At 38.5% G+C, this 24868-nt stretch overlaps 1 protein-coding gene across 1 annotated transcript; it reads right to left on the bottom strand.

Moving 5' to 3' along the window:
* Positions 1-662: 662 nt before the first annotated feature.
* LOC139118698 (uncharacterized) lies at positions 663-23060 on the bottom strand. The gene is made up of 7 exons (XM_070682117.1): positions 22889-23060; positions 12528-12711; positions 5816-6027; positions 5294-5582; positions 4277-4436; positions 2135-2591; positions 663-1165 (listed from the first exon to the last, which is right to left on the bottom strand). The coding sequence occupies exons 2-7, from the start codon at positions 12704-12706 to the stop codon at positions 945-947; spliced, it is 1518 nt and encodes a 505-aa protein (XP_070538218.1). The 5' UTR covers positions 12707-12711; positions 22889-23060; the 3' UTR covers positions 663-944.
* Between the last annotated feature and the right edge of the window lie 1808 nt (positions 23061-24868).

Below are 24868 nucleotides of genomic sequence, written 5' to 3'. Positions count from 1 at the left end.
TTGAGAAATATCAATTCTGAAGTAGCTTGTAACAATTCAGTAGATTTTCGATAGGATTCGAACAATACAACGTACGGCACCGAGTCACCTGTCGAAGACAACACAGTCCAAACCGGTCGGCCAATTCTCCACCCTTATAAAGAGCGGTTCAATAACCGAGATAAGTTAATACCTAACAACCATCAACAATACTTTTTAATTTAAAAATTCAACATAAATTAAGTGTTTTTAATTAAAAGATTCAACACAATTTCTGATACTACAGTCTCGACTGTCTCGCCTGTCAGTCAGTAGGTCACTCAGTAAGTCTGTTTGACTGTCTGCAACCTTCTGTGGTTATCAAACACGTGAGGCCTCGTGCACATATCGCATCTGATGATGACGTTAGCATTATTTTTTATTTCCTTTTACGTCATCGCGCAGGCATGACAGAGGACCTATCGTGTGGAAAATATATATCCACTGAAATGTATGATACTTTAACGTCGTATGACAAGAAAAAATAGAAATGGTGTAAAGAAATTAAAGCATCGACTCACAGAGGTCATTCAGCCTAAAGGTATAGTTACATGACCAATCCCTTACGAATGGGCCCAAACTTTAAGTATCATTATACATTTACAATCCCATATACGAGTTATTCTTTCATTTTCAATTTTTTTGGAAGTACATTCGTTTGCTCTATTACACAAACATTTTTCAATTTTACCCATTTTATAACTGTTCATTAATTTAATTTCTCCTTCATGATATTCTTGTTTATTTTGTACCTTTCTTTAATTTAATTGAACGCTCGCGATGACAATCTACCCAAAGATGCATTGATTCAGCCCGATAAATTAAAATTCTAAAATATCAAGAACTATTACAGTCGATGGCACCTGGCAAGGAAAAACCATAGTGAGTTTAAAGATTCTGAAATAAAAAGACAGTGACTGCATTGTTTATCTGAGACACTCTGTCAGACTGATAAGTCTGTGAGGCGACGATTCATGGAGATAGTCCAGTAGAAAGCCAACTATCATATATGTATCTGCAAAGTCCGTGTCCAGACTGAGTATTCCACCTTCACTTTTCTTTAATGCTTCATGTATCATCCGAAGTGCTCTAGGAGTTCTGTACACTGTCTTGTGCTTGAAGTAGTTATCATCGGTAAACACGGAATCTGTTCAGACAAACATGAATATAAACAATTATTGGCAATTTCCCCGTGACCGTTTTTTCAAGCTTTAAAAAGTAAAGTAGTAAGTGGGAATCGTAAAACTTGCAAAAACATGTATCATCCATTTTAAGCATAAAATATATGAATGCTTCCTTCATCCTCTCTCTCTCTCTCTCTCTCTCTCTCTCTCTCTCTCTCTCTCTCTCTCTCTCTCTCTCTCTCTCTCTCTCTCTCTCTCAACTTCCAAAAGTGTGATTAAGCTTCAAATGTTTCTGCTGAAATGGGTCTTCACAGTGTTTGAAAGGAAGAAGAAACTAAATAGCCAAAACGTTTTGCCCTTTCTCCTTGTTCTTATCTGATGCGTGTGACATCTTCCACTGACAAGCTTAATTACCGCATCGAATATACTAATCACGATGTCGTTGCATTAAATTAATTTTAATGTCATAATAATGGTAATGCAAATTTCGGCAACATTTCATGACATCACTTGTTTACCTATTATCTGGCCAACCTATATTGTACCGTTATCAGGTTATGAAAGCATGCATTTTAGACAAAAATACAGATTTGTTTCTTCTCTTGGCTACATACTGAATTCAAAAAGGGATTAATGGAATTTTCAAAAGAATGATGAAAAACCATAATTTTAATTTCTCAGAAGTAGATCAATTGAAATCGATTCATTTTTACGTTCCATCTTTTTTGCGAATTTTGTAATCCTTCATATTAGTAATCAAGTTTTACGTGCCAGCATGCGGCGTGGAAAATTTATAATGCAAACTACGTCTACTAGAAAAAAAATGCCATGTAATGAAATAGTTTTGTATCCGACGAAGTTGAATTTATTTTTCTGACATACCAATTAGATACCAATTATGTTCAATTGGAAACATTGCTTCTTAACGCTCTCTGAAAAAGACAAAACACAGCACAGCCAGTGCATTTGCAACAGCTAACTCGCTTTCTTACCATCTCTTGGTGGAATTGAGAACACTGGTTCAATCATTCTAAACTGCGTCTTGGCGACTATTGGTTCAAGCTCCGGGTTATAGCCGGGTGGAAGCAAGAAACGTGGTTGTAATCCAACCTCCTGAAGTCTCATTTCGGCACTGACGATCTCCCTCCGCAATTCATCTTTGTTTTGCCGCTGCCAGAAATGACCAGGTTGCGGGGAATCACCACGAATTCCTATTTCATACTTCTCTGCCCAGTATTTCACAAAGTCCGGGTACTGCTGAGCGAAGTCTCCGTAAACAAACACAGTCATTTCAATCTTCTTCGGATAAGCTTCTATCGTCTGCATAACTTGTTGAAAAGTGAATGTGTTCATCCCAGCCTCTATCGCCAGGGAAATCTGTGTCTGTGTTCCATTTTTGTTACAAAAGCAAATTGGTTTTCCGGCCACTCCAGGTGTATTAGGTGGAATCTGTAAAGAAATTGGAAATAAACAAAGAATAACTTTAATGATACATTTTATTGCAAGCCTCCAAAGACAATGTAATGGCCTGGATAAAACACAAATACTAGTATATGAATTCGATCGATTTGTCCGTTAAGCAACAACTACGCCTCTAAATTGAAAGATTAAAACTGTTGCTCAAACTTCCATTATGGAAATCAGTTCCTCTCGGAATCAAGAATATAAGTCAGGAGTCAACGTGCAATGTTTGTTCTAGAGAAATAAATCACCCGATTTACTTTTAGCGGCTCTTGAAATTAAAAATGGCAGCCATCCTGGTATGAACTCTATGGGAACAATTAAACTTTAGATTCCATATCAGCAAGCCTGTGAACACTCCCTTTACTCGAAGAGCTTCAAAATGAGACATCAGAAAAAATTGACCAAAAAGTATTGTAAAATTTTGAGATCCGAGTGTATATCTCATAGGTGCATTATACCTTGAAACAAGAGAGTCAATTAATGTTTAAAAAGTTACAGCTGTATTGATTTAGCTAGTTTGGGTAATGTTAATATATTTTCACCTCGATAGACGTCACGGTTTTTTTTGACGTGAAACTTCTCTCAAACATATGCGATAATTTTGACGCACAAAGATAGTTACTTTTATAGCGTCATATTGCACCAGTACAAGAAGACCTTGTGTTGGGGTCGCCACAAAATCGCAACAATTTAAGTCGACCAATGAACAATCTTACTGGTGGTATAGATATTGCGATGATGAAATTGAATTCTGTCAGGTGATTAAGCGTAATAATATGTGGATTTGTTCATTTTGCCATATCACAAAGTTGGCGGCACCCGGGTAGCAATAACAGTCACCTAAAGATGACATACTGCTGTAGTGCCCGTTTTTTCCCTACATCGCCATGCCTTGGTTAATCCCCATACAGAACTTGCCAGGATACAATGTTCACGTATGATGGCTGCAACAATTGTTATGGATTTATTTCAGGTTGTTCGCTCCTCGTAAAATGAAAGAATTAATATTTTGCTCAAACCTTCCTCACGCAAACCTTCAACAATTCTCTTAAAAATCAATAATGAAAATCAGGGGTCATACAGTGCAAATTTTGGTTCAAGCGAAACAAATTACCGTAGAATATTTACCAATATTTGAAATTCAAAATGGATGTTATCTCTGTGTTGTCTCTATGGGCAAAATAAAATTTCCGATTTTCAAAAAATTAAGCCGGTGAAAACTTAAATTACGCCAAAAGCCTCCATTGGTAGTTGGCCAAAAGAACGTTGTAAAAGTTTTAGAGTCCGAATATCTGACCCCGAGGTGCACTTTACCTTAAGTTCAATAAGGGTGTACAGAAAGGCACTCTACGCATGCAAGATGTAGAAATCACCAATTCTATTATTGAGCAGCAAGGAAGTATACGGATAATTGATACATGATAACACGTATGTTCCTTATTTCTATGGTGAACGTCTATGTCTGTTAGAGAAACGTTCAAAACTCTTGAAAGATGAGGCTTACTGAGTACACAAACAAGAAACATGAGAACTCATTATGTACAGAAATTCTTTGGTTTAACATTCTTTGGAATGCACTGGGTCACGTACTGTGAAAAACTACCTACCTTTGTCCTGAAAAGCGACAGTGACAGGTAAGTAGGACGCGAATTATAAATATGTACACTTACGACAGGAATATGCTCTGGTAAACTGTCAAAGTCTCCGTAAGTCAGATACTCTGCTGACCAGTCCATTGGTTTTACTCCAGCCTCTTTTAGCCTTTGACGGATGCTCTGCTGCTGTTGCTTGGTGTAATACTTCGCAAATCCATGAAATTCCCCATAGTATCTAACCAAACAGAGACGGTATATGATTGCACAATTACACTTAATTCCTTCAAGTATAGAACTTCAGTAATTTATTCTAGCCTTCAATGTCATGGTCAAAAGAGGTGATATTCAGTATTAATATGACAGATCCCCATGGCGAGACAGTGAAAGCGGGATGTACTCGGAGTATTTGAACGAGGGCTTGGGGTGTAAGATATTGCTGTCCTAGTTGTTAACAAACAAAAGGAGTCCAGGGAAGGTACGGAGTACTCATTAACATAATGTTATGGCATAACGCTTTTGCTATTGCACTGAGGTGCATATACCCATTGTACCGGCGCGCTCCAACACAAGTCAACTGTGGCATATATGTAATAATAATTTTAAGCAGTAGTATATATGAGTACTATTTCTTCTTATACCTCTGATAGCTGTAAAAAAATTCAATGAGAATTGTACAATTTTTATGTACACAGACTCATTGGCAAAGACTGTCTGAATAGTGGCAAAAATGGAAAGGATACAAACCAAAAGTAAAAGCATATAAAAATCTCACTCCGTATTTCTGGGCCCCGAAGAACTATGACCTTCATGGTCAATTATCAAATTAACATGGAGGAAGAAATTTCGTAGTAGAAAAGTCAAAAGTAAATCTGATATAGCATCACGTCGTCAAATATACTTGTAATAATGCTTCTTTCTAGAATATATCTTCCAGGATATCGATATTAACCAAGCCTGGAAAGCAATTCGTACAAAAGGAATAAATCATTGCAATTAATCCTTCATCGATGGGTAACATGTACCTTTTCTGACGTACACATTATCTCACTTATTCGTTCTTACAAATTTTCACTGTGTACTCTTGTAACATACTTGTCAATCCATGCAAAAGTCCCGTCCCTCAGCATTTTCTCCAGGATCTCCCATTCAGCGCCCTCAACATCGAGTTTGAAAATGACGTAGTCTTCCTTCTGTGTGTTCTGCTGAATCCATTTTGACAGATCGACGGATGGAATGGCGACTTCTTTTGTGCGGGCAAATCGTTGTCTCATCTCAGAGTCTCCAGCTGCTCCGTCCATTGCGCCACCTCCCCAGTGCATATCTTGTCTGTTTTGAGTCTTTCCAGGGTACCATGAACTTTCAAGGAATATCTTTACATGGCCTGAGAGGGCAAAGATAAACAGGTACAATAAGAGATTACAAAATTACCAGTTGAAGCCATACCACGAATGTTCTAAACAAAGGAAGGGTCAATGATTATGATAGACAAATGCATTATTTAAGATTAATGGTTACATATTTTGTTATCTATCCAGCACGGCCAATCAAAACAAAAACACAGATTTTATCGTATGCATCAGCGGATCATTATTGATAGATAGGAAAAACCCTTACCAGTTTTATTGGACACGGCCACAGGACAATGCAAAATGTGATTTGGGTCGTCTTTGTAAGGCGCAAAGTAGGGTTTCAACCTTTCATCGATTTCAAATGAATGCATAACAAACTGATCGGCGTCTGGATACGTCTCTCTGAACATTCTAACTGTCGATGCAATATTCGCACCACAGTCTAGGAATATCTTCATAGGTGTGTGACTCGGATGCCTGTGAACAAATGTTTGATCCATATGTCAGGCTTCATGTGGTCCTGATCAAATTATAGCTTTTTGTGCAGCTCGATTCGAATTACTTTAGTTTGACGTACCAAATTTCACAGGTAGATTTCGACACAGACAAACAGAAAAGACAGACTAGCAACGCGGCATGCCTTTTGTTCCATGGTCGTCTCGGTAGACTATGGCTTTTTCATATATAAATGAGCTTCAAAGGTGTTAAACTTTTTGGAGGCTTTGTTTGTGATTGATAATTGCACGAGATTATGCGCAAAATACGACGAGATGGCATCGTGCTGCCAGTCGCGTAGCAACCATAGTCACTTTGTGAGCTCTCAGGGCAGAAACACTGCTTCACGCCAATCGAAACATAACACGCCAGCAGTTTCATGCACATGTCCTTCCTTGACGAATGTGTAAAAGACAGTATGACTGACCGTAAACCATTGAGTAAAACCAGACAGTATCGATAAAAGACTTTCAAATTTGGTTAAAACACACTCATTATATATTGATAAAAATATTTGAGGAATTTTTAAAATGGTAAAACTCACTTTCCTGAAGCTCAAACACTCCCGTTTTCGCTAGCACGCCAATTCCGCTCAGCACCACACGACAACAACAACACAAACATTGCCGAACATACTTTCGCTTAACAATTGGCGAAAATCCGAAAATTACTGAAGGATACATGGTCGGCACTCTTCGGAAAAGAGAGGCGAGAGCTACCTGAGGCGAGGCGAACATGGATGGGTTACGTAACCGCTTCACGTCTCTATTTGTCTGTGATTTAGACATCTACATTTTCATCGACTTTACTTTGGAAGCTAAATTTGACAAAGTTATTTTTTACGACTTTTATTTTTGGCAGCCATCTTAAACCAACTGCAACACTCTTTGGATTATATCTGGGCAAAATACAATTCTAGCTACCGCTAGTGGACTGGTATTTCCTCCTCGATAATTTGTGACCCTTCTCTATACCGTAATGACAATTATTACTGCAGTTTGTTTATTCTGTCGACTACAACATCTTTCATTAGATATATTTTTACTTGTACACCGTGGTAATACTCAACCCAATCAGTATTCATCGTTTTGCTGATCGAGATGTTATTTGCATAAATCAAATATGGCTGCCAGAAGTCAGACAAAATAACATAATTGACCAAATATCATATGTTAACAAGTTATTTCAGTGTTTTTTTTAAGTCTAGCATTATTTATTTGGCACAGGGAATCATTTTGGAGATACAGTATTTTACATAGGCACTTTGATAATTTGCATAATTCCAATATGGCTTCCAACATTCCTACAAAATAACATTTAACCTGTACTTCACTTAACAAACAAGCTATTTCAGTGATTTTACAGTTAAACTATATTTCTTTAGCGTGAACAAACGGTTTATGAGGTACTCTGATTTTCATGGGCATTATGTTAATTTGCATAAATTCAATATGGCTGTCAAATTAATGCCCCATTGTTTAATAGCTTACTATATAAATAAGGTTTCGGTAAAGCTTTTAGAACTGGGATTCTATCAAAAAGAAACTGTCAACCCCTAGGACATTTATTTTTATAATTGTGGAAAATATGCCATTATCATATATATAATAATGATTAATTTAAGAATAAAAGTTTATTTTGATCGGTGTGTGTGGTACCTGAATGTGTTAAGATATACTTAAAATATAGTGTATTTTGTAGAGAATGTTAAAGCGAGTTTGGCACACTTACAAATTTGACTTACAAATGGATTACATTCAAGCAAGTATATGTTGATACGCCTTTCCTAGGAAGTAAGGAAGTCATATGATTTTAATTATTTTTTTTTTATTTTTCTATATATGACAACTGTTGATAATTGTTAGTCATCTGAATAATATATTCTTTCCCGAATAAAACATTGAATTCATCTGTGTACGGCATTATTTGTAATTTGTATGAGTGTTTAATACTATAGAAATAATGGGCGACGCCCTGGCCATTAACGTTTATTTATGGGTAAGGGCGAGAGGAAAGCTAAAAATTAACGGGCGAGGCTTTCCTCTCGCCCGAGCCCATAAATAAACGTTAATGGTCAGGGTGGAGTCTGTTATTTCTATTATATTAACAACGAACCTAAGAAAAGAGTAAACATTTTCGACAATTTCCCACGCGAAAGACAACGGGACCACAGAACATGTACAATGCGCAACGCGCTGTCACGCGCGCTCTAAATGTTTTTGCAAATTTGAGATGTTTTTGAAAAACACAGTCAATAAACCAACAAAATATGACACAATCAAAACGTAGCACTGTTGCATACAATATTACATTCATCATATAAACATTGCAACACACAAACTCAGACACATTGAAAACTGCATGCATAGCAAAGGCTTAAAATTAATTCAAACATACGTTTTGCACTGAAAAAATATTCTGTGTCCACCTTTGAAGAACGAAGTGCATGACGTGCAATTGTAGTGATAGGCAGCAGTCCAGGATTTATGTTTTTTGATCGACGTCGATGCACTATGTCCGACTACATTCAGTATAGGTTGAACAACAGAAAAATTTATTGCATACTGAGCTTATCCACCATGTTGTAATACAAGTATTGTGTCGTGGCTGTATTGAGGTCTTTTGGGGAAAATATAACAAAGTTGTGTGCGACTGGTCTTTTGTCAATAGGATCATTAGGGCACGATGTCGACGCGATCCTATTCTGTCGATCGAGCTGCGGCGCGCTTTAGTACATTTGAGGCCGAGTTACATGCGTCAACTCGTTTAGCAGCGCGACGAGCAAGAAACGCGGTAGGCAACTCGCATTGGCTGTCTCGTTTGTATGATATCGTCCCGTCGCCCGAGGAGCTTAGGCAACGTCAAAACCGCCATGTCGGGTTTTTTGGCCTGTTGCCCGTCACTTGGACGAGTTGCCTCGTGTGCGTCACGTCGCCTAAGGAAACTGAAATTTTAACCTTTACTCATTACTCATTTTGTTTGCGCTCATTGATCGTAGCTTGTTAGTACATGCAATTTACAAAAATCGAACACGAACGATACATGCTATAAACTGCATAAAATCAATCAAGTTTCAAGTAAATAAATAAATAAAACAATCAATTTATAAAATGATTCCCAAACAATATTGAGCCCTCTATTAATTCTACTTCTTTCGAAAATTGGTAAATTACATGTGCCCTTAAATATTAGATCACCTGCTGAATGAGAATTTCTGCAAATGAGCGATCAAAATGATTTGTTTTCCTCATATACGGACTGATATTTCAAGGCATCAAAAGCATCTGTCTGGTCTGGACGACATAGACAGCACATCGGCCAGACGAACGACATACTGTAAAGTAAAATTTCCTGAAAAATATGCTTGAACACTGCAACGTGATAGTGATATTTCCCCCTTTTACATCGAAGAACATTTTAATACAAATGCTTTAGTTTCGATTAATTGACGAACGTCAATTAATCGAAATCATTTCCTCCGTAATTTACCGACTCTTTCTCTCTGTTTTGTCGATCGATCGAAGTATTTTCATTTTCAGTGTCCGGTCCCAATTTTTCTGATTGCATATCATATACTAGTATCTCTTGTGACGTGTTTCGGCCCAACGAACACACAAAGACATGCCAGATCCCTGTGCTGTACACCAAAACGGACAATTTGCTAGATGCTTTGCGAAACGACGAATAAATCTAATGCCATACATTGAGCTGACAGTTAATTGATCTATCTATCTATCTATCTATCTATCTATCTATCTATCTATCTATCTATCTATCTATCTATCTATCTATCTAATAATCTTGTACATTTGTTGTTACTTGCATCAGAAGCAGAATGCTGGTCATGTAAATGTGAATTTAATTTCCTTCGAGACACACAGGTCAAACATACAGAATTCTCCGACTTTTCTTCCTAGGTCAGGGAAGTGCATTGAATTACGATTACCGTTTCTATTCATGTTAGTGAAAAAGCGACATGCCCGAAAAAATACAAAAGATTCCACAAATAGTTGAGTGGTTCCACTCAAGAGCACGTCCTATGATCTTGTCTGAACATGGAGGCATAGAAGCGAGAATAAGTTGCAACTGAGCGCACATCAAAGGGACAATGGCAATCAGAGCTGTTTACGAACGAACGCTTAAAGTGTATGTCCCGCATAAATTCAAAGTTAATTTTGCTTAAAATGAGCCATGCTATATGATTTTGCCACCCCTACTTTATCAAATAAATGCATCACCCCAATGAAACGACGCGGTTAAATATTATTAAAATGCAATATGTTGTGCGACTTTGAAGTTAGCTGCCATTCGGGTCGTTTCGGAATTTGCGGGCATTGCCACCGGAAATGACGTAACTAATAGAATGTACGAGTGAGTGTGTTCACCTCGGCCATAGCGAATGCTTACCGCTGTGGCTTCAACATGGTGAGAAGTTACGCCTTTGGTGGCTGCAGCCATTGTCAGTTTATTGCATTTTAGGATGATGTATTAGCCGCATTTGACAAAATTACAAGAAAGGGTCGGAAAAGAGGCATTCAGACAAGCGTTTTCTGCGGTGCACATTTTCGAGTGCCGTGACTTAGAATAAACACGGTTCGGAAGCCAGATGTACGGTAAGATAGACTTTAATTCCTGGAGTTACTACATCGATTATGTAATCGCAATGCCGTACCAGTACGACCATTGTCACCAGAAAGCTTCGCGTGTATCATCATCAAGTGTGGACAAGAGCGAGAACAGCAGCAAGACTGCGACAGGTTGCCCAAAACATGTCAAGGATGCGGGGGCCGCGGAGAAGTATGGCCGTGTTTACATCCCCCAAGACTGATCGCCGATTCAGATGCTTTACGAAAGTGATTGTAAATAAATAAATGAATACAAGTACTAGATCTCATGCATGTGTGACTCTATAATTAGTAACGTTAGGAGATATCTAATTTTATATTCCTAAAAAGTTTACGTAGTGATTGACTGACTCTTTGCGAGACTGAACGATAGGTTGTGTATAATACAGCACGGCGCTGCCAGTAACAGTGACAGTGACACAACGTTTAGCAAAGAAGTTTATACTGTTGACGAAGCAGTCGCGTTGTCGTCATCTGTTCCCTTCTGCTCGACTAACTAAGTCTCCCCTAAAATATTTTAGCTTCTTTGAGAATTTCGCAGTCATGAAACAATGAACACTGTGCTTTATATCGCTGACACTTAATCAAGAAAAAAAACTGCGGAAGCGTAGCTGATCACTCCGTCACAGAAATGGCCGGCTGAGCCGCCCGGCCTCGGGTGCCAGTGTGCCCGATATTTACATCATGTCAATTTTAATTTATCTCTTCCCGAGAATTTGGCTAGACATGTCTTTACGGTCACATATTTTTAAAAGTGCCAATGTTCATGTGAGGTTTTATAACGCCGAACTGAAGATTTTGCGGCGAGAATACTACCTTTGGTGTTTATGCTAACATCACCCTCAGCCTGTTCCACTTCCAGCTGTTGATAGGAAAGATGTGTGTTATGAACGGTGGACAATTTTCAACTTGATCTCTACTACATTTATCTACAAGCGTCATGGCGTAATTCAAATTTTTATATACAGATTTTGAACGAGGCAATTTGTGTTGACAAGTAATAATAAGGTGGGATGGCAACTCCAGACTTATATTTATATTTTGTTAGCTTGCGGTTGTGTGGACGGTAGTGCACTGGTGTGTTTGACTGTGGTCACGGTGGGCTTGTCACTGACTTGACGGTCAACAAGAGTTTCGCCCTTGTTCTCGTTTAAGTGAAGGTTCCGACTGTTAAAATTTGCAGGCCTGTAAATTCTGAACAGCTTTGTCGTATCTTCTGTGACGATGACATTCTCAGTTGCACTGCTTTCACTCATGAAATTATCACTATCTCCATAGTCAATGCACGAAGTCACCACCACCCGTTCCATTAGTGACGTCACATCTACTTACGCCAAAACGGGGCGAGCTCGGCAATTTCCGGAAAATGTCGCCATGATGGAAATCGAAAAGTGCAACTTTTCCCGTGTTTTCGTCGAAATAACATATTACAACCGTCTAAAAACCGCTCAAATAAGCTTCAGTGTGTGTGTAAATGTTTGTTTTATTAATACCAAATTCATTGACAACCAGAACTAGAGTATACGCCCCAAGTCAAACGAAAAAGTCTCAAAATGTGGCAGGACTCACACTTTAAAGCCCATCGCTTTTTTCATGATCGTGCGAACGAGCTCTTGATGTTATTATCAATCGAATAGGCAGGGTCTATTTCAGGGATGAATTTCGGTGTCCTCCAATGTTTGCAAGAATCTAGATTCTCATATATAGCAAACTTAACTGCCAATAATTGAAATTTTACATCTTATCTTCGTTTGCATTTCATCTCGACTGGTGAAAGGTTTCGCCACAATTGCTTTAACATGTTGTTTGGTAGAATCGTAGACAGTAGCTACACCGTTTCTGGTTACTTATACATACCTTGCGTTCTCCTTTTCGTCTTCTCTTCTTCTATTGTTATCCACTAAAGATATGACGTTACTAGCTGGTACCTTAGACCAAGGAGTTGGTCGCGATGCTATGAAAAATCCCAGCATAAATGCTACTATTAGTGATCCCAATAGGAACAATAAACGAATCTTTCCGAATTGCAGTGCCATTACGTCTGAAATCAAATCAAATCGGTTTGAATTCGACATGTTATTAGCTAGAAATAATACTAATGAATGGCAAACTGGATGTTCCTCGTACTTGAACGTATACATATTAAGAGGTGGAAGGTCCACAATGGACGTCCTAAATGAACTATTTACTGTTGACAAGAAGTCAAAACAGTGGTTGCGAGAAGGGACAAACACATAATAAAGTATTAACAATAACATTATGGTATCGTGTATCATAACTGAGACACTTTTCGTTACATTTTTTTCATGGATTGTAAACTTAAAGCTGCCAAAGGTAGTGTAAACTTGTGCTTGCTCTCATAGATTTGCCTCCTATAGCTGAACATTTGTACACCTTCGCGCATTCGCTTACCAAGCATTAGGGTATCCCTAGGTATGAAGATCAATATTAACGACACCGACTGCAGCGATAATATACAACATTATGCATTGGAACAGCTTGAGAAAAGGGAGGCTGTACCGGATCTTGTTTGTCTCTAATATGAATTAAAATAATCAGGCCGTTTTTGCTTTAATTCAGATTTTCACAATAACGACGCTGCTATTCTAAGCCTGGGCATCATAAGAAACTGACTTGAATCTAAAGTTGAGAAAATTAAATGCTAGGTTAGTGTATAAATACTCAAAATTGTAATGTTGTAGTGATCGCGAAATTGATCGTTAAAGTACAAGGGCTCGCCTTGTCTCAGGTATCGTCACACTTAGATCTCATAATCGTCCGTTATAAGTTCTAATTACAATATCTACAATAACCAAATTGGTAGTGGTGTACCCTCGTCACCAAGTTTATGTTACTATTGGTACCGATCACCTTGAAGTATCGTAATGAAAGTCATCTATATCGATGTCTATCAACGATACATCGTAGTAGAACGACGCTAACCCTACATTGCAAACAACTTTGTTAATTGGAGTCTCTTTTGGTACTTATTCGGGTTCATCAGGCGGGGTTATTTCAAACATTATCGGTGAACGAGAAACGTATGATACACAACAAGTATAGTACAGCATTATTAACCGAACCCAAACAAAGCGTCTACTGTAAATGGTAACAAATAAGGACGCTTTCATTGATATCCGCTTCAAAAAATGTTTATTTAACATTTGTAAAATCATGTGTCATTTTAACTGAATGTATACTCTACTAAAACAACACTGTAATGACTGTGGCAGCTATGACTTTAACGTAGTCAGACGGTTTTCTTCTAGAAGTCAATAGCAACCATGGTTCATCACATATGGCGAGTTGAGTGCGTGTTTGCCTCTGATACGAGGCCAACAGTAGGCAAGTGCGCGGATAGTGCATATAAATGTTGGTTTGTAACAAGCCGGCGAGCACTGAAAAGTATGGGTATATAATCATGTGATGTAGAAGATAAAAATGATCAAACAATCACGCAAGTGAGTTAAGGCAGGGGTCCAGACCGAATTTTGAGCTGAAATTCATTTCTCAAAAAGTACTGGTCATATTTTGATGAAATTTGGTACACATACGTAGTTTTGATAGCTCTTTCAGTTTATGTAATTTAAATTTGCATAAAAGGTGTCACGTGATACTTATACCGACATTTACCCGCCAAAATCGATAGTATTATCTATCGGCATATTTCATCTTGTAGACAACGTTTAAACCTCATTTTTTCAGCAAATTATAACAGAGTAGGTTCAGGTCAATCGATTAACAACCTTCACTTAGAAAATTTCGGAGTTAATCGCCTGATATTTCTGCCAAATACGTACGATTTGTACGAAAAATCAATTCTTGTTTGAATTTCTGTAATTTTTTGAAGGAAACGTTACCAAATCATACATGTGAAAGGTATGGTTGCAAAGATAATTTAAGCCTGAGTTTGAGGATAGCAAAATTTCTGAAAAATAGGGCGATCTACAAGTTGAAATTTTCGAAAGAAATCTGGTCGTTGTGTACGCGATCGGACCATCTCGCAAGCGAGCCAAAAGGTCATGACCCCATCGCCTGTTACGACAACGATTATCTGCGCCTGCTCTATCGTAATGCTTTATGGGACATTTGACGCATCAGATCAGCTGTTTGTGGTGTGTTTACCAATCGCAATGTCTTCAAAAACTTCGATTTTTCTCGGGTTTTCGTTAAAATTTGTGGATTTTTCCTAATCATGACGTCGGATCGGACATGCGCAAGTAAGTTTCCGTCAGTGTTGGTATTTTTTCTGCGAAATAAATGTGAACAATGAATCTGAAACCCAATTGTGTGTGTCGACTCGTCTCTCCTCCTGGGACAAACAGTACAGCTTTATATACAAAGATGTTCATATTTTTGCAAATTTTGTCTTTTATATCAAATTACGGCCGCTATGCGCAAGGCATTATGGGCTAGAATAGGCGCCAAATTTAAGAAGCTAGCAAGGAGTGATTTTGCCGGCAGAAATTTGGTAGAAGTCTTGGAGATTTTCCGTCGATCAACGTCAATGCTCCTATGGCAGTAAGCCAGTATGAGTTTCTGTAGCTATTTTATGACGATTGCTGCCAGGGGCACGAAAGTCATCGACGAAGAGGCTGGAAAATTGCCTTTGGGAGAGTCTGAATATAGTGTGAGCAGTAACAAGCGCGCCAAATTGATGCCTTCAGCGCAGCTGTCAACAAAGTGCAGGTATGACAGATACTGTAATATGATGAAGACAAACCACAATATGTTGGTCGATTTTAAGCTATTCCAAGGCAAGGTACGTCTCTTTGAGAAAAAACTGAGTGCTCATTACAACTGGGAGAATTACAATCGGGCTGGCGAAAAAGAAATGTTCCTGAATCATTTCTCATACACCAGCTGGAAGAAGTTGGCATTGTATAGGCAAAAGCAACACTCGCCTGTTGATTGTTCTGCATGTCAAACAACAGATGTTGACAAGCATATACTTAATAAGTACAACAACAAGCATGCAGATCATCACCCTTTCTTGAGGCAGTAAATGAAATCAACAATATCAAGGAAGGCATGAATAAGGCAACTATTGGAAAAAGCTCAAATACTGATGGGATCAAAGTAAAATACACACAGAGAGATAAGTCTAAGCAAGCTGATGATCTTTATTCAAGATGCAATGCTTTCTTTCTGAAGACACACAACACAGAATTTGCAGATGAGCTTACAAATCTCCGAAAATTACACCTACATAAAATAACACCAACTCAGGCAAAACAACAAAGGAGATCAAATTTAAGGAATGCAAAAAGAAAGATTCAAGAAATATATGCCGAGGGCTTTCGTGATTTGTATGCGGTATTGGGTACTGGTACATCGTTTGCCTGCTATGAAAGGGCACGATTAGTTCAGGAATTCGAATCTCGTAATTCAGCAGAAGAGCGGGTAAACCGTAGACTTGAACTTGAACAGATGGGTAAAAGATCCTGTCACAATCACGTGGGACATCATACATCAAGAACCTGGAATAAAGAAGAATTCATAAATGAAATATCCCAGTACAAGGAAGGTCAAAGTGTAAATTGGAGTGAGCTAGGAAGAAAATATCAAATCCCCTCAGTTTCTGATCATGGTGTTATCGCAGCAAATGCTGGTCAGATAATTAAAGACTATGCAAGAAATCAAGGTATAGATGTTGACAAATTTAATGTGAACAAGAAAGTGCAGGGAAGAGATTATGATAGAAAGGTGAGACGTAAATGTAAACGAGGTCCAGGAGGCGAAATTACTTTACCCCAGCACCAGTCCGCCAAGAAACTGCAAAGCATTCTCAAACAAAAAATATTGAGTGGTGAAATCGACATTGGAGATCTTATTGCACCAAGGGTATTCTCTGTACAGAAGCTTGAAAACAATGAATTGAAGAAAGAAAGCTATTCTGTGTATGGAAGAAAAATATCTCTGTTGAAGATCAGACAGGAGGAACTGAGGCGACATGAAGAAGCAGGTGTGTTGAGAAGTAATAAAGCCAATTGCTTTGAAAACCTACAAGAAGAGGACCTTGCTGCTGTCCTGAAGAAAATCAATGAATATGATGGTGATATGTCGGTGGAAGCTATGAGAGAAAAGGTGAAAACATTTGCAACAACCAGACACTTCAAAGTGTGGCATGACCACAGCAGTGTAGCAAATCACTCACATGTAGTTTTCATGGTGAGTTGGATGTATGATCCCGCAGTGTTTCTCACCAGACAAGAATATGCAGAATTGTATGGCACCCAGTTGGACATTCAGAGTCTGGTTGAAAAGCCTCGTTTGTACATAATGGGCAGATCTAATTGTTCTGAAGCAGACCAGTTGTCCTATATTGATACAAGGGTTGCTGATTTGATAGCGGCAAAAAAACCTGTCACATCACTGGAAAATGTTCAGTATGAAGACACCCACAGGTTCTTCCATGGTGATGGACCATCTCAAGAATTTGAAGAGGGTCAACAGGTCGGTGGGCATTTCCAATGCTTGTGTGGTGCAGATGCAAGACGACATGACGACTTGAGCTACTGCTACAAGATAAAGCCACTGTCGTATGATGACAAACGCGCTTTAGTAACTAAAAATAGTGTGATGTGGAGACGAAACAGATCAAAACTACATCCATTGCAAATCTGTCTGTGAAGGAGCTCAGAGAAGAACTGGAAGAGAGAGACGAAGATACTGATGGGTTATTGAAACAGCTCTACAAGAAAAGTTAAATGAAATTCTACATGGAGTCAGAAGAGTGCCTTCATTATTACAAGAAGATCCTGAGGCCAAACTAAATGAAATCAATTGTGAGAAGTATGAAGTACTGCGTTGTGAGCCACTCCATGACCTCAAGGGCCACATTACAAATCTATTTGAGGAGCTACCTTCACATGTTGAAAATAAACAGGACATGAAAGAGTTTATCAAACATGCCTGCAACAACAAAGATGAAATCCGTGGATCTGACGCAAGGAAAGCTATCATACTTCTGTCCAAATATATTGAAGGGCAGATTGCCGGGGGTAAAATGAGCAAAGATCAAGGCCAACTCATTGATACACTGGTGGAAATATGTGAAATTGCTTACCAACGTGACGAATACAGAAATCCACGCCAGGTATTGAGATGCTACAATCTTGCATTTACTCATGGCTACCTGTGTAAAAAGGTGATTGGCAGTCCCAAAACTATGACAACCAGGCGGTTCTATGGCAGATATTTTCATAATCTTACTGTGCATCTACCCGAACAACTGAGAATTGTCTGCCTTCGATCAACAAATACTGAAAATCAGGAACGTGTTTTCAATCGCATCAAAAGAATCACAAAAAACACTTCATCCAAACGTCCGGGTGGTATTATTGGTAATGCAATAGTACGACTTCATGCAGAAGATGAAGTAAATGCCGAGGGTGATTCACTTGAAAAACAAGAAGGTGAAATCAAGAAGCTTGCCATACAACTTCCCCAAAATGCTAACACAGTTCTGGGAAAGGAACTGCTACAAAGAAGGCCAAGACTTGTTCAAAGTCACATAGAGAGGATAGCAGACTATGTGTTACCTGGCCAAGGTGTATGGTGGAAGGTGACTGAAAATGGAATGGAGTTCCATGATAGTTATGCTGAACCAGAATTCCATGAGGTAGGTAAAAATGATTGTATTTTGTAGGAAAATTGTGGTCCTGTATGATACAATATTGCAAATAATTGACTGATATTTCTTGTTTCATGTGTGGGAATAAAACACTCTGTGTTCAACATACTTACACAACCAGTATGTATTTAATGAGTAATTTGTTATTATTTACAGATCAGAATTTACCAGTCAATAATAATATTGCATGTTGCTTTTGTTTTGGAGGCTAATATTCAGTGTAGAGTGATAAATGAAAGTATTGTGTTAAGAAGAGACAAAATAATTAAATATTACAACATATTACATTATAGCTCTTATCCCTCTTAAGTTTCACACTTACTGTTTAAATATTTTCAGGAAGGACCAGCACTGCATCACTTCCGTTCCACAACACAGTACAAGGTGAGCCAGTATGTTGCTGATTGCTGGACCAAGTGTATTGAGAAGATGCAAGATACTTCTTCACAGTTCACATTACCATTGAAGCAAGTCCGGCTGTACAATGAGAATGGAGACAGCAGTGGTGTAATTAATATGATGGACAATTCTGCCAACAGCAATGGTAAGACAAATCAATTTACTGCAATATCAGCTTGAATGCAGTCCCTCTTAGGGATTGTGAAGTTATTAAACATGAAGACATGTCATAAGAATTGTATGTGTGTGTTCTGCTGTAATTATACTATTATCTCTTGCAGCTGAAAAATTATATCGTGGTTTATATTAACATGCAGATATTACACAGTAATTTGTTGGTTTTGTCATTTACAGGCAATTATGATGACAGTACCGAAGACGTACCAGACCCTGTACAACCTGAAATTAACACTGGTTTTCACAATGAGGAAAGTTGCAGTGGTCCAGATGAAGATGTATTTCTCGAAGTTGAACAAGAGGATTACATAGCACAAGATACACCTACCTGTAGTGGCAATGGTGATGGCATGCAATGCCAAGATGAGTTTGCTTCGTCAAGTGATATTTCAGGAGCTGTGAATGAAGTTGAAGATTCTGAAAATATCAACAACGTAAACATCAGAACAAGGACACAAACAGAAATGACTGCCAGAAACAATAATGACACTTGTGATGACAGAAGTGCAAATAACACTGTAACAGCAGTTGCAAATTCCACAAATAAATCAAAGGAATCAGACACAATGAAAAATGTTGAGTTCATTCTTGGTAAAACACTTGAAGTCAGAGAATTCGGTAAATACAGGCGACAGCTCAAAAATAATCCACAAAGCAGGGAAATAAAAAATTCATATGAGGATTCAAAAGCCAGAGTAGCATCAAAAATATTGAAAGCACACAATACAGCAAAGCATACAATCAAAGAGTGGGAGAAACAGTTCTGTGTGTCTCATTGTGGTGATCTTCCTTCCCTAGATGACTATAAAAATAATTCAAAGATACACAGAGTCTACAAACAGAAACTAATAGCAGCAAAATTTCTGCAACACTGGGGTGTCGACTTTGAATAACATAATGTAATTAGATCAAGGCATTGGAAGAGACTTACCATCAGTTCATCTGAATTAATCATGTGACAGTGCTCTTCACATTCTCACGCCTTTCCTTCCAGTCATTGACTTCCATAAGTATATTCTGTGGAAAGTTATTAACTTTATGCTCTTTTATTGTATTCAGGAAACTTGTGTCTCTATCATTAAATATTTGAATGTTATGTACATACTTGATATTACTGATAGAATTTAACAATGAAATATGATACCAATCAAATAGTAAAGTTTGCCTTATGCAAGGGTGATAAAATATGGTCAAACATCATAACGTTATCTTGTTTGAACTTACACAGCATTGTATATATACTTTCTGTGAAATTTTGGAATATGTTGACGATGTTGATCTACATGCAGATCACTTTAAATTTTGTGGATGAAAAAGTCCTTGATAAAGCTTATAGTGAACTGATCACTTTACGCTGAGACAATCACGTGATTTTGTAAGGTCACACAATCAATGAACTAAGTGACCCGTACCTTGATGTACCTTGTCATGTAAATAAAACGTTTATTCAGTCACAGCCAATGGAGTTTTTGTTCACCTCCCTCCTTCCTGCCGCCATTATTTCACAAGCCATTTTAGAAAATATGCTTCGAATTTCTCTCTGTTCAACATCGTAGTTCATAGTTATGAACACGGCAGAGTTTGGCCTCAAAGTTGAAAGGTAGCTAGCCCAAACCACTGGCCACGTACTGTTTACGCAGACTGACCTCACAATCAGTCTGTCTGGGCCGCGTCGTTCAGCTACACACGGCTCATCGAAGCATTTCGCGTTTGTTACTCACCTTGTCGGCCCATATGATATAACTTTTCAGACAAACAATCGTCGTTGCATTAATTCCGCTTTCTTTGCAAGCGATGTCCATGTGTTCCTGAAATTTTTGGTCCATGTTCTGCGAGGCGTTCGCCCTGTATACTATACCCTGTATAGCTCGACGCGTACGCGTTCACACGAAGGCCCACGCATGCGCAGTGTTATTTTGTTGATATTCATAAGCCCTAATGCATATTCATGAGAACGTTTCTCGCCCATGCCTTAACCTACTTGCGCAGATTACCGGCGAAATATATTACCAGCTCTTTTATTTCGGATCGACATGCAGCATTTTATCGACTGCGGTAGCAAAGGGTGGACAGATCCCCTATGGTTGCAAAGCATTGCCGTGGCACAAACATCTGTATTCAAAGGGTGAGGCCTCCGTATCTGTCTCGCTGATAGCGAGCGAAACGATCAATACGAAAGCGTACGTAGCTTACACTTACAGATGAAAAATTTGAACATTAACAAACGACACCATACACTATTAAATACCTTTGAGTGTTTATTGCTCCGGATGCATCCGGCGTGTGCAGTTTCAATACGCCCCATGCGCAATATTGCGTGTTAATATCACTCTCCATGCAGATGTTTAACATATTATATGTAACTCATCAAAGGCCTGATATTTTGATTAGGTAAGGACCAATTCATCTTTAAAGAGGAGGGGTTTGAAGATGATATGAGATGGGAATTTACAGTAACCCTCGTTTTATTGTCATTTCAATTCAAGGAGAGCACAAGCGTATTTTGAAGCTTTAATAATTCTACTTAACAAACTACTGAGATGGCGTTGCACGATATGCAACACAATGTGTTTGCTGAAAATAAATTTTCTGCAAAAGTTTATTCGATTTTGATTAATAAATTAACCGAAGGTTTAAATATTGGTTGGGTACACTTTAAAGCATGACAAACAGTTAATAAGTGTAAATATTTGCACGAAAACAAATGATTTCCTGGTTCGTTTTTCTCCCAGTTTCAACATAAAAAAAAATCAAATCTGGCCGAGTCAAATTTTGCAAAGGTCTCGCATGATGTTTCTCACACACGCAATGTTCCCTTACTTCTTTCAAGTACTGTTTGAATGGTTATTTGGAAAATTCGACCGTCTTTTGGGAGTCTGTCACCGACGACGTACAACATTATCCAAAATTGTGACAACGCTGTTGTCTGCCAATGCACTGCGACCTGCTTACTTTGTACTTCCGGTCCGTGTGCTGCTCATCGTGTCACTAGATAATATTTTGCACGTGGAGCGAAAGGCCGTTTGTTATCCAATTAGAACTCGTGTAATATATACCGATTTCGTGCATGCGCATTTACACACAATGTGGGACGATTTCTGACAGTGTGGGATCGATTATTCTCACACCGTCGATCCCACACTCCATTGATATTCCAAAAATGTGACCCATTGTTAAGGATTTGTTTGACAAATTTGGAAAATTTTCACCCTTATTTGTTGCATATGTGAAGGCTTTCCTGAAGCATTGGCCATTTGCTTTGTTATCGAACCATGCTTAGGGGTTTTTTTAAAATTAAGTTCAACCCCATGTTTCAACCCCGTGAAAAAGTGACCTATTCAGCGGCGCATATTGTCATTAATTTAAATCCCCAAATGCGAACCAAATCGTGCCCGAGGGAATAACTACATCAAGTTCTGAATAGGGGAAACCTGTGGGTGACAAATCGACTGAAGACGGGGGGGGGGGGGGGGGCAGCCGAGATCCTCACAAGCTGATAAACATAATGATATCGATGTTATACGTACGTGTGCTGCATGCGACATAGATGACGCAACTGAACTGGGTGATGATAGTAATGACATCCGGGGAGAGGCGCTTCTAGGAAGGCAAAACCAACATCAACAGTGACTGCCCCCTAAAAAGTCTGCCCCCTAATTTTGATTAATGGGGTTAAAAAGTACCCCTTTCAATGAACATGCAGGAAAAACACTGCGTATATTGCGTTCTTGCAGGCAGTACTCATGAAATTTCTCTTATAAATGCAAAGTCAAAGACAGATACTTGTTCATGCCCATGATTGCTCCGAGTTACTGTTTCACCTTTAGCCTCCGCCCCAACATAAAAAACTGCACGTCGAGCGCCTTTGCAAAATGCAGTAAGAATGATTCCTTATGGAAACTATGTGTTCCATGACAAACCCATATTTAGTCAGTAAAATGAACAACTTAGATCATTTACATTTAATTTCTGTATGTACGAAAACTGAGCAAATAATATGACTCACCTCTTCAATTCCTAATGTCTTATTGTTGAAATACTCCACAAGTGTTTGTACAAAACAACTCGCAAATAAACGCCAAATTAACGCTCGGTCGAGAGCGAACAAGGAGCACGAGCCCGTTTTTATCTGCAACGCTTCTAGTTACTGATTTCATGCGTGCGTAGTTACCTTTAAAAACTATCTACTGTTGATTGACCAATCAGAGTGCTCAATTCAGGGTGTTTTATTTACTCGTAAAGCCTTGGTCACCGAATTCCAGAAACGAATGACAGCGCCGTAGTAAAGTACTGTCCAATCAAAAGTGAACATGTCATATTCTGTAGACATCAAGTACGTTTTAATATTCAAATTTGGTAACACAGCGGAAAACACCTGCAACACAAAATCTGCTGTGCCCTAGGGCATTTATATAATGTGCCCTGGGGCATTTATAGGATGTTCCATTACATTGGAAGGCTATTTCACAAATAAAAGTTTTAATTCATATCCTAACCATGTTATATTGACAAAGGGGACGGTTGACGTAAACACATTGAAAACGAAAATATATCAGTGAGGGGCGATAGTTTTTAAGTCGAATAAAACCCTCGTACTCGGGCTCTTCTGGTATATAAAGTCCAACCCTACGATAAAATGTCTCGGCCTGCGGCCTCGACATTTTATCGTTGGGTTGGACTCTTATATAGCAGAAGAGCCCTCGTACTCGGGCTTTATCCTATACTTAAAATCGTGCATAATGACATGGCAGCAACATGTTACATGAATTGATCTATTCACCCAGATTTTTAATAATCCTAATACAGAACCGCAGCGGTTCTGTAATTATTACATGTTCCTCAATGTTGTCGATGCGTGTGGCTGTGGGGAGCTGTTGTCATGGTAACGGCAGCAACATTTGAGGGGTGCGCATAAGATTAAAAAATGTGATATTTCAGGAACTGAAAATGGTAGAGATAAAATTCAAAGACTTATTCTTACTTATTTGGATACGTGCTATTCAATGGTGACACGACCGACAAGGTCAAAGGTCAAGGTCACCTTGAAAATTGAAAGGAAAGTAGAAATTTCACTGTTTTTGACAAATATGACCAGTTATAGTTTCCGTTTATTTCAAAATTAATTGCCCTAGGAAGCTGGAAATCGGTCATTACACAGGGTATTATATTACCTTAAAGAAATTTAAGTTCGTTTACTTTTGTGGTATTGCATGATATTAAATTAAGTTACCATAGCATCTGATATGAAATTTGACACGAAACCCTTAAGATCAAAATATGTGATATCTCAGGAACTGAAAATTATAGAGAAAAAATTCAAACACTCTTTCATACATATTTTGACACGTGCTATTTAAATGGTCACATGACCGACAAGGTCTAAGGTCAAGGTCACCTTCAAAACGTAAGTTGAACGTAGAATTTTCGCATTTTGTACAAAACGACGCAGACATTGAACGCGGACACATATCTCGGAGAGAAACAATTGAATGCGACGCAGACATTAAACGCGGACACATATCTTGGAGAGAAGCAATTGAATGCGACGCTAACGTTGAATGCTGACACACATATTTCGAAGAGAAACAATTAAATGTGAACACATATGTCGGAGAGAAAAAATTGACTGTGACGCAGACATTGAATGCAAACACATATGTCGGAGAGAAACAATTGAATGCTGGTATATAAGTCGGAGAGAAATTACTACATAGGAAGAACACGTTGTTTTGGGCCACCGTAGTGAATCGTTCCTCTCGTTCACAGGCTACGCACTCCCATACCTCTACTTGCTGCCAAAACTGTTAGTATTTTACTGTACATATCGACCTGTAAACAGCTGATAAAGGTGGTTTCAGAAGTGTTTATCATTCTTAGGATTGCATTGTTTGTGTCAAAGCACAGTAGTGATTATTGGTTCTCGTCGTTAGTGGGGTTATAGCTTGCAACGAATTGTTTTGTTACACGTGCTTTAACAAAGGCAGCT

Source organism: Ptychodera flava, chromosome 19, assembly GCF_041260155.1.
Source record: "Ptychodera flava strain L36383 chromosome 19, AS_Pfla_20210202, whole genome shotgun sequence".
NCBI lineage: Eukaryota > Metazoa > Hemichordata > Enteropneusta > Ptychoderidae > Ptychodera > Ptychodera flava.
This window is presented reverse-complemented; position numbering and strand designations above follow the sequence as displayed.

Coding starts and splice junctions, on each gene's coding strand:
- LOC139118698 (XM_070682117.1), bottom strand. CDS start 12,706: ATGGCACTGCAATTCGGAAAGATTCGTTTATTGTTCCTATTGGGATCA. Junction 2,592..4,276: donor TACCAGAGCATATTCCTGTC/GTAAGTGTACAT, acceptor ATTTCTTTACAG/ATTCCACCTAATACACCTGG. Junction 1,166..2,134: donor CTCAATTCCACCAAGAGATG/GTAAGAAAGCGA, acceptor TTGTCTGAACAG/ATTCCGTGTTTACCGATGAT.